A 17,846-nucleotide genomic window follows, 5' to 3' on the forward strand; every position below is an offset into this window, starting at 1 on the left:
ATTAATTGTGCTTTACGCACAGTCAAACCTGAGTTACCAATTTTTTCTCAAAACGGCCCTTTTTCAGTCTAATTCCGCTGGACCCACCGCACCGCGCCAAGACTCGCGTCGTTACACACATTCATGACAAATGACATAATTATGAATATAGTAAATTAATTAAAATTTTTGGTACATTCACGATAGATTCTTTCTTTTTCTTAAATATTTTATTTACAGTATCATACAATTCTAACTTTGTTTCTTATCGAATTGTATCGTACTGTTAAATCTTTGATAACGAAAACATTGATAAAAAATTATCCTAAAATTCACGATTGATTCTCAAATTGAGTTTTTTTATACGTGTATTATAATATTTGCCACGTCGAGTTCTCTCATCGTTATCTTTTTCTCTTACACGATGTCTTCATAGATATTTTTTCATACTGCAACAATGAAACATACTTAACTAACAGGAAATGAGAGAACGATAGAAAATGATATCATTTCTTGAAATTTTTTTAACGAGATTACTTTTTCTTTAACACTTTTAATATTAAACGCGATACAACACTCATTGTCAGAGAGAAAATATCGCGCTGATTATTTATCGCAGTTCTAGTGATAATTTTCGCTAATTTTTTTCTTCGAGCGTGTTTAATAAAAATTTTTATTTAAATTACACAAAATATAAGTAGATAGTACAATGTGAAGATGTTGTTAAAAGTGATAATATTTATTGTATTTATGAGTACTTGAGAGGGAGAGAGTGAGTGAGTGAGTGAGTGAGAGAGAGAGAGAGAGAGAGAGAGAGAGAGAGAGAGAGAGAGAGAGAGAGAGAGAGAGAGAGAGAGAGAGAGAGAGAGGAGAGAGAGAGAGAGAGGTGTCGTATTAAAATGCGCGAAATACTTATCCGAAATACTTACTAATTACGATAGATTTTCAGTGATTTATTTAAAAAAAAAAACACGAGAATCTAATCGTTTTATATTTCACAATTCATCATTTCTCTGAATCAAAAAGAAAAAATTTCAAGAAATGATATCATTTTCTATCGTTCTCTCATTTCCTGTTAGTTAAGTATGTTTCATTGTTGCAGTATGAAAAAATATCTATGAAGACATCGTGTAAGAGAAAAAGATAACGATGAGAGAACTCGATGTGGCAAATATTATAATACACGTATAAAAAAACTCAATTTGAGAATCAATCGTGAATTTTAGGATAATTTTTTATCAATGTTTTCATTATCAAAGATTTAACAGTACGATACAATTCGATAAGAAACAAAGTTAGAATTGTATGATACTGTAAATAAGATATTTAAGAAAAAGAAAGAATCTATCGTGAATGTACCAAAAATTTTAATTAATTTACTATATTCATAATTATGTCATTTGTCATGAATGTGTGTAACGACGCGAGTCTTGGCGCGGTGCGGTGGGACGCGAGAGCGGCCATTGATGCGAGTCTGGACGCGGTGCGGTGGGACGTGGGAGCAGCGAAGCACAGAGCGGCGCGACTCTCCCTCTTCCCTCCGGCCGCCGGCGCCAATACTCGAGACAGTGGGCCGTGCTACGGCTCGAGCGGCTCGAGCTCTTCCTTCCGCGCGCTCTCATTCGCACAATTAAAAAAATTAATATCTCGATTATTGGTGGACCAAACCCAAACAATATTGGGTATTTATGTTTGTCTCGATCCCTTCTACCTCTTTACAAGCATTGGCGTGGGTGCTTAGGGACACCCATATATATATATATATATATATATATATATATATACACACGTGTGTGTGTGTGTGTGTGTGTGTGTGTGTGTGTGTGTGTGTGTGTGTGTGTGTGTGTGTGTGTGTTGCTATATAATACATAAACAAACAATTTTTTATTGTCGCCACTAAGTGTGGCTATCAACATCAGCGTCCAGCGTCATGCAAGGATATATTAATTTATATATATTTATACAGATGTCTGAGAGCTCCGATAACGAAGAAATAGTTTATCGCTTTAAAATTGTGAGATTTATTAAACGTGGGAGAAAAGGTCCCACAAAAGAAATCGATATTGTTCCTTCAGCTTGGATTAGCTGGGACGAGAAAACCAAAAGATTGACAGTTCCGTTTCTTCCTCCTCCATATACAAAAAAAAAGTATTAATGAACTTCATGATATGATGAAACAAGAATCTGAAGCATTAGACTCATGGCCATCATACAATATTGACATTATTGGGCACGCAAGTATGTAATATATTCAAAAAATATTTCCTTTTTTTAATACAAAAAATTGATAAATATTATATACAAACCAATAAAGGTGCTTACAGACTAGCTCGATCCAGCAGATCACAGCTGTCACACATAACTGTGATGTACATAAACTAAAACTAAATTCTGTATCCATAATTGGATTGCGTCTATCTGTAAGCGCCTTTATGTACTTAAAAACTTTATATAATTAAAAACCGATAAACTAATTAACTTATAGGTTTCTATTAATTAATCACAATGAATTAATAAAATGATTGTTTCAGAGACATACACAGAAGCTACTGATCGCTTGATACTTCTTGATCGAACCGAGACTGCTTTTTCGCAAAATTCGGAAGACGATGAAGAAAAAATAAAAAAGCAGAGACAGTTTACCGTCAAAAAAAATTTAAAAAAAATGTAGATGAAATTAAATATCTATTTAATGAAATTCCTGTGTAAAAAATCTTGCAGTCAGTCAGGTATGATACATTTTAAAATGTAGAATAATATTATTTAACTTAATGGGTTATCTACCTTTGGCAGGCCTATATAAATGTAAGTCGAAATTAATGAATTTTTATTGTTTAAGAATTATTTTATTAAAAAATAAAAATATATGTCGTATAGAATAGTCTTTTGAGAATTTAACCTGTTCGGGAAAATAACTGCCAGGACCTTAATTTTTGAATTTTTTAAATTGAAATTTTAGGGAAATATTCTCAAAAGACTATTCTACAAAACATGTATTTTTATTTTTTAATAAAACAATTTTCCCACAATAAAAATTTATTAATTTTGAGCTAGTTTTAGGCTTGGCAAAAGTAAGTAACCCCTTAATTCCAACTAAACAATCCAGGCCTTAATATTACATTATATTAATAATTATAGATAAACATAAATCTACTATGAAGTCAAAATCGGAGATGAAATTTACGGAAAAAAGTATTATTGCACCAGTAGCAAAAACATCTGAACCAGAACCACAATCAGAACTAGAAACAGAATTAGAGAGTGATCGAATAGGAATAGTGAGTTTTTGTTCTTCTTTATCTTTCATTATTCACATCTTCCAACAGTTAAAAATCGATAAACTAATTAACTTATAGGTAATTTCTATTAATTTGTAAAAAAAATTATGCAAAAATTACTGCACAAAAGTTACATATTTTTGTGCATAAATTTCTGCAGTTTTTACAGATTTTTGTACAGTTTTCGCCTTCAAAATTCTGTAGAATATTTTGCAGAATTTTATGTAATGTTTTTTGAAGTTTTTTATTTTCAGAAAAAATTATATAAAATTCTGCAAAATATTCTGCAGAAAAATTCTGAAAGTACAAAAATCTGTAAAAACTGCAAAAATTCATGCATAAACGTCTGTGCGCATTTGGTCTGTGTCCGTTTCGCACTGTGTCCGTTTCGCTCTGTGCGCATTTGGTCTGTGTCCGTTTGGTCTGTGTCCGTTTATTACTGTGTCCGTTTCACTCAGCCTGCTGTGTCCGTTTATTACTGTGCGCATCTGGGACGCTCCCCTTTTAAACACTACACTTACTAGACAACGTGCACGTGCTTAGGGAAAAGAATGCCAAAACCAAAATGTCTTTTGTCTGGATAAATTGGGAAAGAATGCAATCATTGGTAATAAAAATACTTATATATGTTACTTTTTTACTCTGAACCCTACATTTTTATTTTTCATCCACTTCATTTTCAATCCATGGATATTATAATTTTTGACACAGATTTTGCCAGATTGCACGCAAAACAAAAAGGATGGCTTAAACAATCAATCCGGGCTATCAAATTTTCTATGGCCACAAGACTTGGTGAATTGAAACGACAACACTTGGAAAATGCACGGCGAGAAGTGTAACAGGTTTTCGTTTGTTCGGAACTATTGATGTATGTCTATATAATATTATTTTATAGTGTTTGATAGTACAAATGAAACCAAATATATTTAATTAAGTATATATATTAATATTTACATCATAAAGTAAGTCGTAATTTTATAACTTAAGAAATAAGACCTTTAAATGATTTTTGTAAATTGCGATAAGACCGATTTAAACAAATAAAATTAACCGTGAGTTGAAAAATAACGTGTGTAAATATTTTTAGAACTCTATATGAAGAAAAGATATAATCATATATGATTATATCTAATTCAATAAATATTCTATTTACAATAAAACAAAAAAAAACATAATTTTATTGTATAATTTGTCACGACTTTTCCTGACCGGAAAAGCGGCGGGCAAAAACAATAAGACCGGTTGGGTAACCGATACCCCCGATGCCGTGCTTGTCGTGCTCGAATCTCAGCCACACGCTATCGCGAGAAAGTGTTGGGCGCCAGACGCGCTCGATGACGCGTCAATTCGCGAAAATCGATACGCCAAGGTGTCCTCGATCCTCGCGCGACAATCTCGACCAGCTCTGCCTAACGGTAGAGGGGCGGGGTGAATCGTAAGGGAGCAGGCGACCGCGGTAACACGAAGGGGCGGACGACACACCAGAAAATTAGACTCCGAGCTTAACAAATAACGAACTTTATTAAAAATAAATGCTGGACAGAAACAATAATATCACGGGACGCGGCATGCGGCGTTCCGACTATGTGGCGCCCCGGCACGAATTAAACCAAAAGAAACGCGAACGATACGCGGGAAGCTCCCGCGTTAGGCACGCGGCCGACAAGGACGGGCGGTGGAATCCTCCGCGCACAATGAATTTCGGACGTTCGCCCGTGCCGACACTCCCGGCAACTATAGATCCCGATCGCGTAGTTCACGAGGGTCACACAGCAATCGCCGCGCTTTACCCCGTCGCGAAACCGGAAGTCCCGTCCACCCGCTACTCGCGACGCGATACTCGCTCGCGCGAGGGCTTTGCGGCGCACACGGTCGAGGGGAATCTCCGACGGAATCCGAGCGTCCTCCCAACCGTCCTCCCCGTGGCAGCTAAGCTACCACGTCACAAATTATATATAGTTAAATAATTATATGTGATTATATATAATTATATATGGTTATGTGATTATATATATATCTATATATAGATACATACAATCGTGTATAATGCCATTTTTTTAATATGATTGTATATAATGTCAATTATATATAATCATATATGATTATATATAATTATTTTTTCTCGGGAAGTTACCGACGGAATCAATTATCGACATTTTTAATTCCGTTATGACGACGCCACAGTCCCATCGAAGTTTGCTCTTTGCTTTAGCATCCTCTGAAATACAAGGTTTCAAACACTCTTTACTTTTTTCAGCGAAAAACGTAAAAAGTTACCGAATTTATGAATCACTTAATATGGTAATAGGTTTCAGGAAGTGGTAAAAAAGTTAAATGGTAAAATGCTCAAAGATTAATAGTTTGTTATAAAAATCGACTTTTTTAAATTTGTAAGGTTCATATGTAGAGTACTCACAACTACGCTGTCACATGGTTCGATGAAGCAGCGAAAAATAAAAATAAAAATGAAAATTGACTTTTACAACAAACTATCTTTGAGCATTTTACTATTTTTTTTACTACTTTTCCTGAAATCTAGTACCATACCAAATGGTTAATGGATCCAATAATTTTATTATCTTCATGTTTTCTGTTAATTATTTTAAAATGTAAGAGGTGCCTGAAGCTAGTATTTGGCTTTCCTAATATAGGCATGAAGGACTATTCTTTGCAACAAATCGCATTCTAAAAATTTCCACTTCTGGTCATTTCTGTGTGAATATTGTTGTGGTCTAGAGCATTAAAAACTCACTTAATATATTTTATAACATTTATAAACAGTTTAACATCCAAAAATATGTTTCTAATACTTTTTTCTAATCATAGTAAACAATTCTTTCCTTTTAGAATAATAATCATATGTTGTATTTTAATGCATATTTCAAATATTTTGCGTTTTTTTTTCCTTTTTATTCATTAATTAATAACCATTTATTTTGATATAGAACTATCTATAAAACTAAAATATAAAATAGTATTGAATAAGTTTTTCTTTTATAATCATAATTATAATATGTATTTTATAAATGTGATATTGCATCCTTTACCATTCTAAAAATAAGAAAAATATTTTTTACAATGCGTAATCCTATATATATGTATATTCACATGTATCTACACACCATAATTTGTCTATTATTTTCTATTTATATTAATATTTTATGATATAGGAAATAGGATACAATCCATGTAAAAAATATAAAATAGATAATTTTATACTTTTTTCGTATTCTATATTTATATCCTTATATATTTCATATCTATATTCTTTTTCTTCCGTTTGTGGTACATGGTTCCATAAGCTGTACTTTTCAACTGATTCCCACGTAAGTATTTTCAGGATGTATATCACGTAGCTCCTGAAAAAAATATTACATATGAATATAAAGTGATGAAAATATGTAACTATATAAATAATAATGTGCACGTATTTAAATATATGATAATAATAATATAACATAAATAATATAAAAAAAGTCAAATTAAATAAAAAAAAAGTTATGCATATCTTTTTTTTATATTAAATTATACAAATTGACATTTTGTATTAAAAATATCAGAAATTAATAAATATGACAAAACATTTAAAACTTTTTGATTTAGAACTTAGAGTTTTATATGTTTTAAACAAAAAATTTTACGTTATATTAATTAATTGAAAAAATTGTAAAAAAGTATAAAATTCCGTATTACATATAATCTGACTTTTTAACAACAAAACAAACAAATAAAGAGCTCGTTAATGCTAAGCAAAAATAATACGATACACAGGTCAATATATCGAGGCAAGACAAATTTTCCTAATACATTATAATTTATTAATTCTGCCTCTGACTACTGAACGTTACACTGGTCCTTAACGCTTTATCGAACACTCTGAGTGTTTGTTGCTCGTTTTAATATTTTGTTTTAAGATCTGGGATCAACATATATACAGTGGAACCCCGCGTTAGCGTACTCCGCGTTAGTGGAAACTATCCCCTCCATATGCACTCGGCCCACATGAGTAGCGTGTGTGGGGATAGCAATGCAGTCACGTAGTATGTAAGCAGTTACAACGTATTCTTAAAGATTTGTGCAAGATTTTAATTTGTAATTAATTCATTTAAGAAATGGCTAATATTTTTTTAAATTTAAGAATTTATTATTTTGTCCACATGGTCATTAAAAATTGTCTCAAAAAATTGTTTCAAAATATTATTCGTGTAATATAAATAAAAATATATTTTTATATCAATTTTTATTTGAAAATTCACGCACATGTAAATAAAATAGCCAACACTAATTTAAAGTAAATTGTTTAAATGTCACATAAAAAAAGGAACACCGATTGCAATCAAAGCTGGATTACTAATTTGATAATATTTTATTTATAAATTATATAAATTTATTTGGAAAATAATAATAAATTAGAAGTGTAGGAAATATAAAATATTCGGGAATATAATTTATTACAGAGGTACGAAATGTGAGTTTTTTGGACTGCTATAGATACGATTGACTTGATCTGAGACGCTCTGCTTGCAATTTTATGATCAAATACATTTAATCTTAAGCGTAAACATTAAATGGTTAGATGGCAATACCGTTACGTCCCTGAATTTCACGGAGTGGGTGTGAAACCAAGTAATAGGAGATAACCCCGCGTTAACGGACTCAGAGCCCCGAACAGTCCGCTAACGCGGGGTTCCACTGTAAGTTGATTTGGTGTAAGAAGATAAGATGTTTCATTGCGCATAATGGCCGGTTAAATATTGAGTAGCCAAAAGTGTTGCCCAAAATGTAGCGTCACTTCGATTGATACTATTGGGAGCACGGCTGGAAGACATATTGCTTTTTACATTTTGGGCAAATCTCTGGTTAGTCGATACTCGGTAATGAAACACCTTATTTTCTTACACCATGTATAAGTACAGTTTTTTTTACAATACACATATTAGTTTATGTTATTCATAACACGTATTTCATCATTTTTGATCTTTTAGATTTATCGACAAGACTTATTGACTATCTATTTTGTCATTTTAATATGAAAACCGACTTGCGGAAAAATTTCATTATTTTTCATTTTATTATTCATTTAATTGTATTATTTATTGAGACTTCCATTTCCGGTGTGTGATAGGCGTGCGAGTGGCGTATGATTGATTGAGTGATTAAGGTGGTTAAGAGGCAGAGAATAATTGCAAGAGGGGTAGCGGTGAGAGCAGGTACGTTGGGTGGAGCCAAGGAGAAAGAGTAAGATCGGAGGGATTAGTAATTAAACAGTTTGTAGAACAAAAGGGAATTAAGAAGGTTAGAGGACATAGGGCAAGTAGGGGATATAGATAGGTAAGTGAGGAAGAGTAGCGAGTGGGAGAGAGATGCGAGTGACGCGAGCGGACTAGCGAAGAGATACTGAGGCGGGCGAGTGTGTTCGTGGAGAGAAGAATAGGTAGAAGTAAGTAAGTTAGGAGTGTGGTAACGGAGATATGGCGGAAAACGGAAATAAAGAGAAAGAGGGATCAAGAAGAGAGGAGCAGGTGAGGGAGGAGGGAGAGAAGAAGGGAGGAGTGAAAAATATGGGAGAAGTAGTTAAGAAGAAAGAGAGACCGACAAACTTAGAGAAGTTGATCAGGGAGAGAACTAGAAGCATGAATAGTATAGAAGAGATGCTGACTAGGGGAAAAAGGAAGGAACGTGAGCAGGATGAGGAGGAGATGGATTTGATGGAGGAGGAGGAGATTCTTAAGAAAAGTAGGATAGTAAAGGGATCGCCGGAGTGAAGGAACTTAGAGGGGACAATTTAAAGAAAATATTAGAGGAGTTCCTAACTTTGGAAAGTTAGGAAGAAAAATAGATAAAGGAAAGGATGAATTGAAAAAATATTAGAACTAAAAAATAAGTGGGAGGAGGAGTGGAGAAAGATGAGGGATAGGATAGAGTCAATGGAAAAAAGAATAGAGTATTTAGAGGAAAAGTTAGAGAAGGGTGGTGATAAAGAACATGTGGAGGGGATAGAGGGGATTTTAGTGAGGAAAATGTGTTTGGGAGATGAATGGTGGAGGGTGATAGAAGTATATGTAAATAAGGATTTAAAAGTTAAAATAGAGTCGCTGAAAGTGTGGATGGAGGGAAGAGAGGAGCGGGTAAGGTTAATAATAGGGGAGATTTTAATGTAAGGACGGGTAGAGAGGCGGGAAGATATATGGAGGGAGAAGGGAAAAGGGAATCAAGAGATGTGTTGGTGAATGAAGGAGGGAGAAAATTTTGTAGGTTTTTAAGAGAAGTGGGATATGCGATTATAAACGGGGATGTGAAAGGAGATGAGAGAGGAGAGTGGACGCATGTGGGATGGAAAGGAGAGTCGGTAATTGATTATGTAATCGGGAATGAGGATATAAGAGAGAGGGTAGTGAAAATGGTGGTGGAGGATAAAGTAGATTCTGAACATCAACCAATGTCGGGGAGAGAAGTGAGGACTGAGAGGAGATAAGCAGGGAAGAGGTAAAAAGGATAGTGAGAAGATTGAAAGATGGGAAGGCAACGGGAGAGAACAGAATTTCGAATGAAGTGTGGAAGTATGGGGGGGAAGAGTTAGGAATCGGTTTATGGAATATATGTAATAGGGTGTGAAAAGGAGAGGGGTGGCCAAAGGGGTGGGAAGAAGGAGTGGTGATACCTATAGTAAAAAAAGGAGAAGGGGTAATAGTGGAGGAATATAGAGGGTTGACGTTAACACAGACGGCATATAAGGTATATACGGCAGTTTTGACGGAAAGGTTAAGAATAGAGTTAGAAGGGAAAAGTATTTTGCCTCCGAGTCAAACAGGGTTTAGGAAAAGGTGGGGTACAATTCATAATGTATGTGTCCTGAACTATCTGATTAATAGGCAAATAGAAAAGAGGGGCGGAAAACTGATATTATTGCTTATAGACATGAAGGCGGCTTTTGATTCGATGGACAGAGAGGTTTTGGTAACAGCAATGAGAGAAAGAGAGGGGAGGAACATCTTAGGAGAAAACATCTCTTAGTTAAGAGATGTGGGGAAGTTTTAAGGGAGACAGGAAGCAAATTGAAGGTGGGGAAAACGGAGGGAAAGAAGTTTTGGAAAGAAATGGGGTTAAGACAGGGCTGCCTGCTGAGCCTGTGTCTTTTTACCTTGTTGTTGACGGATTTGGATAAGGAAAAAAAAGAAGGGTGAGGGGGAATTGAATTAGGAGGGAAAAAAGTATACTCGTTGGCATATGCAGATGATGTGGTATTAATAGCAAAGAATGAAGAGGGAATGAGAGGGATGATGGGTAAATTGGAGAGTTATTTGGATAGGAAAAAGTTAGAGGTAAACACAGAAAAAACAAAGATAATGAGATTTAAAAGAGGTGGGGGAAGAAAGAAGAAGGTAAGTTGGAGATGGAAAGGAAAGAAGATAGAGGAAGTAAATAGATTTAAATATCTGGGGTACACTTTGTTGGCAAACAGAAGGCAGGATGAACATGTAGAGGAAAGAGTAAGAAAAGGTTCGGCGATTTTAGAACAGGTATGGGGAATAGGGAAAAGGAGATTTGGAAGGGATTGAGGGAGAAGACTATGGTTGTTTGATAGGTTGGTGTAATCGATGGTGAGTTATGGAGTTGAGATCTGGGGATGGAAGATGAGAAAAAGGATGGAGAGATTGCAGAAGAAGTATTTGAGGTGGATGTTAGGAGTGGAGAGAAGCGTACCAGGTTATATGATAAGAGAAGAATTGCAAAGGAATAGTTTAGAGGGAAGAGCGAGAATGAGAGCATGGGGGTATGAAAAGAAGTTAGAGGAAGGCGGAGGGGGAGAGTTGGTAAGGAGATGCTGGGAGGAGATAAAGAAGAAAGCAAAAGAGGGTAAGACAAGAACAGAGTAAGAAAAAAAGGAGGAATTTTTATGACGAGAGGGGGTGGGGAGTGGAGGAGGTGGAGAAGCTGAGAGAGGAAAGGGAATTAAGAGGAGAGGTTTTAGTGAAGAGAGAGAGAGAGAGATAAACAAAGGAAGGAAAGATGGGAGAGAATTAGGGAATCAAAATATAATAGGTGGTACTAGAGAGTGAAAGGGGAGGGAATTCCGGAATATTTAAAAAAGAATTGGGAGGAGAAAAGATGGCAGAGAGTGGCAAGGTATAGGTTGGGGGGGCAATGAGAGGGGGAAGATATTGGGAGGAGGAGGCTGGGAGGAGTTGTAGGCTGTGTGGATGGGGAGATGAGACGTGGTAACATGTTTGGCAGGAATGTGTAGATTGGGGGGTGCAAAAAGGATGGCAAGAGATGGCGGAGGAAATATTAGGGGGGAGGGGGAGAAGAGTGGTGGATGGAAAGATTGGATAGATTAAGGGAGGATAAGAGGATAGAAGAGGAGGGGGAAAAGGAAGGAGGAAGAGTGCATGTGGATGGATGAGTGTGAAGGAAAAGGAATGGTAGGAATGAGCAGCGGAAGCGGAGGTCTAGGTGTGAATGGGAATGAATGTGTAAATGCTCTTTCTCTCTCTCGATGAATGCGAATGTGATATGAGCGGTGAAATTTAGGTTTAAGTTTAGAGATAAGTTTAAGACTGATGTAAGCAGAGCGGAGGTCCGCTTGTATTCCGCAAGGGAAAAACAATAAATATTCTCTTCTATTGTATTATTTATTGGTTCACGTTTTTACTTATTATGACACATTTTGATACGATTTGCGCTATTTTATGGTTGTTCAATGGTCATCATCTTTTAACTGTTTAATTATATTTTCGTGTCCGTTATTTCATTCATGTTTAAGTTCATACATATTGGTAATGAGTGAGTCCTAGATGTGCACAGTAACAAACGGACACAGACCAAACGGACACAGTAATAAACGGACACAGTGCGAAACGGACACAGTAACAAACGGACACAGTGCGAAACGGACACAGTAACAAACGGACACAGACCAAATGCGCACAGAGCGAAACGGACACAGTGCAAAACGGACACAGACCAAATGCGCACACTGCACATGCGCACAGACCAAATGCATACACGGAAAGTCGCAAACCCATGTGATGCAGTGAATGCTTTGCACGCACGCACGCACACACACACACACACACACACACACACACGGGGGGGGGGTGCAAGAGGGGCCTTCGTCCCCCCTTCCGCACCCACCCCGTCTAAGTCGCTAACCTATGTGGACTTTTTTCTGCTTGCAATGTACATGGATTGCATTTGGTCCGTGCGCACGTGCAGTGTGCGCATGTGCAGTATGCGCATTTGGTCCGTGTGCATTTGGTCCGTGCGCATTTGGTCTGTGTCCGTTTCGCACTGTGTCCGTTTCGCTCTGTGCGCATTTGGTCTGTGTCCGTTTGTTACTGTGTCCGTTTGTTACTGTGTCCGTTTATTACTGTGTCCGTTTGGTCTGTGTCCGTTTGTTACTGTGTCCGTTTCACTCAGCTTGCTGTGTCCATTTATTACTGTGCGCATCTGGGACGCTCCCTTGGTAATTTATTATGATTGAAGTGGATTATGTATAGTCGAAACGTTTTGAAATTTAACATTTTTCAACACAGTTGGGTTTTAGTCGCGTTTATAATTATATAATGTTTATTTAATAAATTATAATGTATTAAGAAAATTTGTCTTGGCTCGATATATTGACCTATTTATCGTATTATTTCTGACTTTTTAAATTTAAAATTTAAAATATTTTGACTTTATACATTTTTTGAGAAAGTATATTATACAGTATATTTGCATAATATAAAAAATATATTAAATGTTAAAAATATATTTGTAATTTATATACAAAGCATTTCCAAAATAAAGTTTCTCTATTTTTAAAATAACTTTCTAAAGTTGTAATAAAAGAGAAAGAGGAAGAGAGAGAGAGAGAGAGAGAGAGAGAGAGAGAGAGAGAGAGAGAGAGAGAGAGAGAGAGAGTGAGAGTTTTAAGTAATTTAATCACAAACAAAACATAAAAATTTTGACAATTTTGACATTCTATTTTAATGGAACAATTTAATAATATTTTTTTAATTATTTTTAAAAATGTAGTTCTTTAGTGTATCACTTTCATGTAATAGTATGAAATGTTTATGAATTATACAATGTTCTTTAAATAAAAAATGTGAGAATATTGCTTATTATGTTAAAATTATTATTATTAAGTATAAATACTTAAAAAAAATTTTATGTCAATATTATGAAAGATATTTTTAAAAAATATTGTTTTTTCGTTTATATTACTAAAATTTTCTTTATCATTTAATACTTTGAAGATAGTAATATCAAAAACTCGTATGTTAGAAGATATATATCAGTAAAAAGTCACGTGTTTTTCTTTTATTTTGTAAAGCAAGATAAGTTTCTTAAAACGTCATTAATAGGATCTTAAGACCACTTCAAACATATTTTATAATAAATTTGTTTTTTAAGAAAATATGGTAATTCTTTCAAACCACGGCTCCACCTCCAAATGAATTAAAATTTTTTGTAATAGCTTCTTATGCTTAGAAAATAATGTAAATAATAATTTTTAGTCGGAGTAGTCCCAAAAAAAGGTATAAACGAAAACGATTTGAAAATGTACCATTGTTTTTTGATTAAGGGGTTACACCAAGAAATTTTGAAAAAATTCATTTTTCGTTTTTTACATATTCGTAAAGTATAAGATCTTGAGAATATTCCCTGCAACTTTCAAAGTGATTCCTTGAAAATTGTCGGAGATATAGCGAGAAAGATCCAAGCGCGTTCGACGACGCTGGGACGCGATGGGCGCCTTCTAATCCTTCGCAGCAGGTAGTTTACGCAAGAATATTACGCCGGCAAGATAAAATCGAAACCTTTGATGTTGCTACATCTGGGGAGGGTTCACGGTATGGCCCTGGAGTGGATGACTCCATGTAAGTTTGAAAAAAAGTTATCTACGTTTTAACCGAATGTCAAACTTTAAACGCGTTTTTCTCGAAACCATGTTTTCAAAATGCGTGCCAAAAATATATCGGAAACGGCTGGACCGATTTACTTGAAATTTGGAGGGCTTAATCTACACAAAAAAGACAGTTTTTATCGTAGCGGTTTTTTTTAAAGTTCTTACTTTTTTTTTAAATTAAAAAAACGATCGATTTTTATCCTAAAAAATCGCTTTTTTTTAAACAGCCGCCATTTTGCCAAAAATTGATATTTTAAAAATCGGCTACGACAAAGACTAGATAATATCATTTAGTTTAAAAAAATTCTAGGCTGGTCTGTTTTAGATAAGTCCTGTACGAGCTGCAATTGGCACCGCAAAGCACCTTTTTTCAACAAGGTCTTGCGACGAGGACAATATCTCCGCCATTTTTAAATATTTTCAGTTCAAATTTATTCTGAAACATGTTTTAAGAATGTATTTTAAAATAAAGAAAACTAAGATTAATTACATACACTACGTTTCGAAAAAAAATCGAGAAAAAGGCCTTTTTATGTCTCTAGGTGTATGTAACCCCTTAATGTGGAATAAAATTCGTCCTCTCAGGGGTGCGCGCGCGCGCACACACACACACACACACGGGCGTCAAGGGGGGAAGTGTGTAAAAGTACGGTGCGTATTTTGTTGAGTATAACCATGTCAGTTAAGTCGTAATTTATGGTAAAAATGCCGAATAGGAGATCCAGCTTCAATCAATGACCATGACCTTAACATATGTTGTCAAGATCATGACTCTGAGTAATGTATAAAAGGTTTTAACCATCGCTTATTGTTTATTAGAAAGTTATAAACACAAGAAATTTTATTAATTACATGTAATTTTCCAAAACTACATGTTTATGAAAATCAAGTTAGTGACACAACATAAAAAGTTGTGAAGTTACATGGTATAGAAAACGCGTGGTGTGTGTCGCAGCCCTGCATCTCCTCCTCGTAATTTTTCCTAACTCTAACCCAACTAATTTTATGTTGCTATTTGATTAATGCGAAAACATTGGAAACGAACATCATGGATTTTGTTTGGCGTGGAAAGTCACAAATCTACTGTGGTACTGTACAAGCGTGGACATCGTTTACTTTACGTAAAGCACTGATATCATGTATCGTATTTATAAAACTTTAGTCAAATAGGATAGACCTTGTTTCACAGGTGTTTATGTTTATGTTCGCAGGTTTATATGTTGTCAAGATCATGACCCTGAATAATGTATAAAAGGTTTTAGCCGTCGCTCATTGTTCTGCAAACATAAACATAAACCTGCGAACATAAACCTGTTAAGCAAGGTCTACCTTATTTGACTAAAGTTTCATATATACGATACATGATATCAGTTCCTTATGTAAAGTAAACGACATCCACGCTTGTACAGTACCACATGGTTTTGCGTCAAACAAGATTCATGCTGTTTGTTTCCAATGTTTTCGCATTAACCAAATAGCGACATAAAATTAATTGGATTAGAATTTAAAAAAATTACGGCGAGGGATGCAGGGGAAGGGGCAAAGCCCCCCCTCCCACGCGTTCTCTACACCATATAATACTTTACGACTTTTTACAAATTACATTCCATATTAATCAGAAAACAATGGTACATTTTTAAAACTTTTTTGTTTATAACTTTTTTTTGGACTTCCCCCGACTAAAAATTGTTATTTACATTACTTTTTAACCATATTTACATTTTTTAACCATAAAAAAACCACTACAAAAAATTTCAACCCATTTGAAGATAAAACCTCAAAAGATAAATGCTCAAAAGAATTACTGAGAATATTTTTTCCTCTAAACTTTAGTTCTAATTGCAAAATATTGTGTATCCTTGAGGATGCTTAGTCTCATTTCGCACACATATATTGTTGATTTTGTACATTAAGCAAATATTTTTGTAAAGTGACAACGATCAATCATAATGTAATAAAAATAAAATTTTATAATTATATAAACCCACTCTTAAAGAATTAGTTTATTTTAAAAATGTCGGTAAAACAGACGGCTTTAGAATCTCTTTACTGTGAAATAAAACGTTTAACATACATGCAACATGTGATAGTGGCTAGTCTTTGCTTCCTCTTGTTCTGCTTCTTCCTTATTAGTTTCCCGATTTGATATTGGTAATCCATTCATGTCCAGAGGACCAAAAGTCCAACCACCTTCTCCATCAAATTTCAACAATAATTTGTGATATTTAGCAAGCGACGCCACTCGATGAGTGATAGTTAACAAAGTGATTCCTTTCTTTTTCGCGGTTTCGTACATTATTCCTTCAGCTTCAAGACTGACGGCACTTGTGCATTCATCTAAAAGCGCATATTGTGGAGCATGATAGAAAAGTCGAGTCATTGCAAGCCGTTGTTTCTCGCCACCTGATAGAGTAGAGTCCCAATCACCGAGGGTATCAAAACCTTCTGGTTCTCGTTCTACAATACTTCGTAGATCCACATCATCCAACAATTGTAACAGCTTTTCGTCCGAGCAGTTCTCTAATCTACAAAAATATAAAAACAATAGATATTTCCTATAAATATTTCAATGAAAAATTGATTTACATGTACAAAAGGTTCTATGAAATAAAGTAATTACATACATTTAAAACATTATAAATTACGGATAATATTTTAAAGTACTAAAAAATTAATTAATTATATAATACATTTTTAGACCCATAAATGTTTAAACATATCGGTAAAGTTAAGAAAGTTTAAACGGTCTGCAGCTAGATGTTGGTGCTGATTATAATTTTTTAATATATTAATTTAATAATTTCAGCTCATATAAACTGCGCGCCGACAAATTCATCAGTCTTGAAACACAGTTATAAGCTAAATGTTGATGCCCACAAGCATCTTAGAATTCCCCCTTAGAAAGTTTATATGAGCTGAAATTATATTGAATATATTAAAAAATTAATTATAATTTTATAAACTCATGAAGGTTATTTGCTCTCCTGATGTTAACTTCGTTCCACGTTAAATTACAATGACAGCAAATTGTGGGCAAATTCACAACATACATGCAGTGCATTAATTTGCCCGATATGCTTAATCTCGCTTGGCTATCTGGGCAGTTGCAAACGTTTATTAGACTTCCATTAGAGGTCGTCAAAGAGGTCTATTAGACGTTGTGTGGATCGGTAGTAGAGGCTTCATGAATGACTAATAGATGTTTTGTGGATTATTACACACAAAAAATGTATTTTTAACAGAATGCAAAAGTACCTTGATTAAAAAATATTTTATACTTAAAATAGCACTAAGTATAAATATTTCTTGATTAAAATTAAATTATTTTTAAAACGAAATTTAATATTTTTCTAATTAAAAACAAAATTTTCTTTAATTAAAGAATAAAATTACATTAATTCAACACTAAATCGTATTAACTGTAATTTTTTTTCTTAATGAGTTATTTGGTCACTAAACCCATGATAAATTTAATTTAATTTAAACGTATTTTTCTTAAATAAGTTTTCATTTTTTTCTTCTTACTTTTATCAATTTTTTACAGACTAATATAGTTCAGTTTAGTACTACACGTTGATGCCAAAATCTTACTTCCTTCTGCGTTCTTAATAAACCTAGAGGGGTCTTATTCATCCCCAAAATGCAGAAAGTGCATTTTATTAACAAGAAACACGCCACCTAGCGGTGGT

The 17,846-nt window shown here is 34.4% G+C and overlaps 1 protein-coding gene and 1 long non-coding RNA gene across 2 annotated transcripts in view; one reads left to right on the top strand and one right to left on the bottom strand.

The window, feature by feature from the left end:
• Nucleotides 1–1,255: 1,255 nt before the first annotated feature.
• On the top strand, nt 1,256–5,914 carry LOC118645071. Its single transcript, XR_004962829.1, has 4 exons — nt 1,256–2,217; nt 2,511–2,708; nt 3,118–3,257; nt 3,969–5,914. It is a non-coding gene; the product is annotated as an uncharacterized LOC118645071 (long non-coding RNA).
• A 332-nt stretch (nt 5,915–6,246) lies between these two features.
• The window catches only part of LOC105837382 (ATP-binding cassette sub-family D member), a 101,739-nt gene continuing 90,139 nt past the window's right edge, over nt 6,247–17,846 (bottom strand). Inside the window, exons 8-9 of the mRNA XM_012682127.3 lie at nt 16,232–16,682; nt 6,247–6,619 (exon numbers count right to left, since the gene is read on the bottom strand). Of these exons, the coding sequence (XP_012537581.1) occupies nt 6,572–6,619; nt 16,232–16,682 (499 nt within the window). The 3' untranslated portion in view covers nt 6,247–6,571. The remainder of the gene's footprint in view (nt 6,620–16,231; nt 16,683–17,846) is intronic.

The sequence above is a fragment of the Monomorium pharaonis genome, chromosome 4 (assembly GCF_013373865.1).
Source record: "Monomorium pharaonis isolate MP-MQ-018 chromosome 4, ASM1337386v2, whole genome shotgun sequence".
Taxonomy (NCBI): Eukaryota; Metazoa; Arthropoda; class Insecta; order Hymenoptera; family Formicidae; genus Monomorium; species Monomorium pharaonis.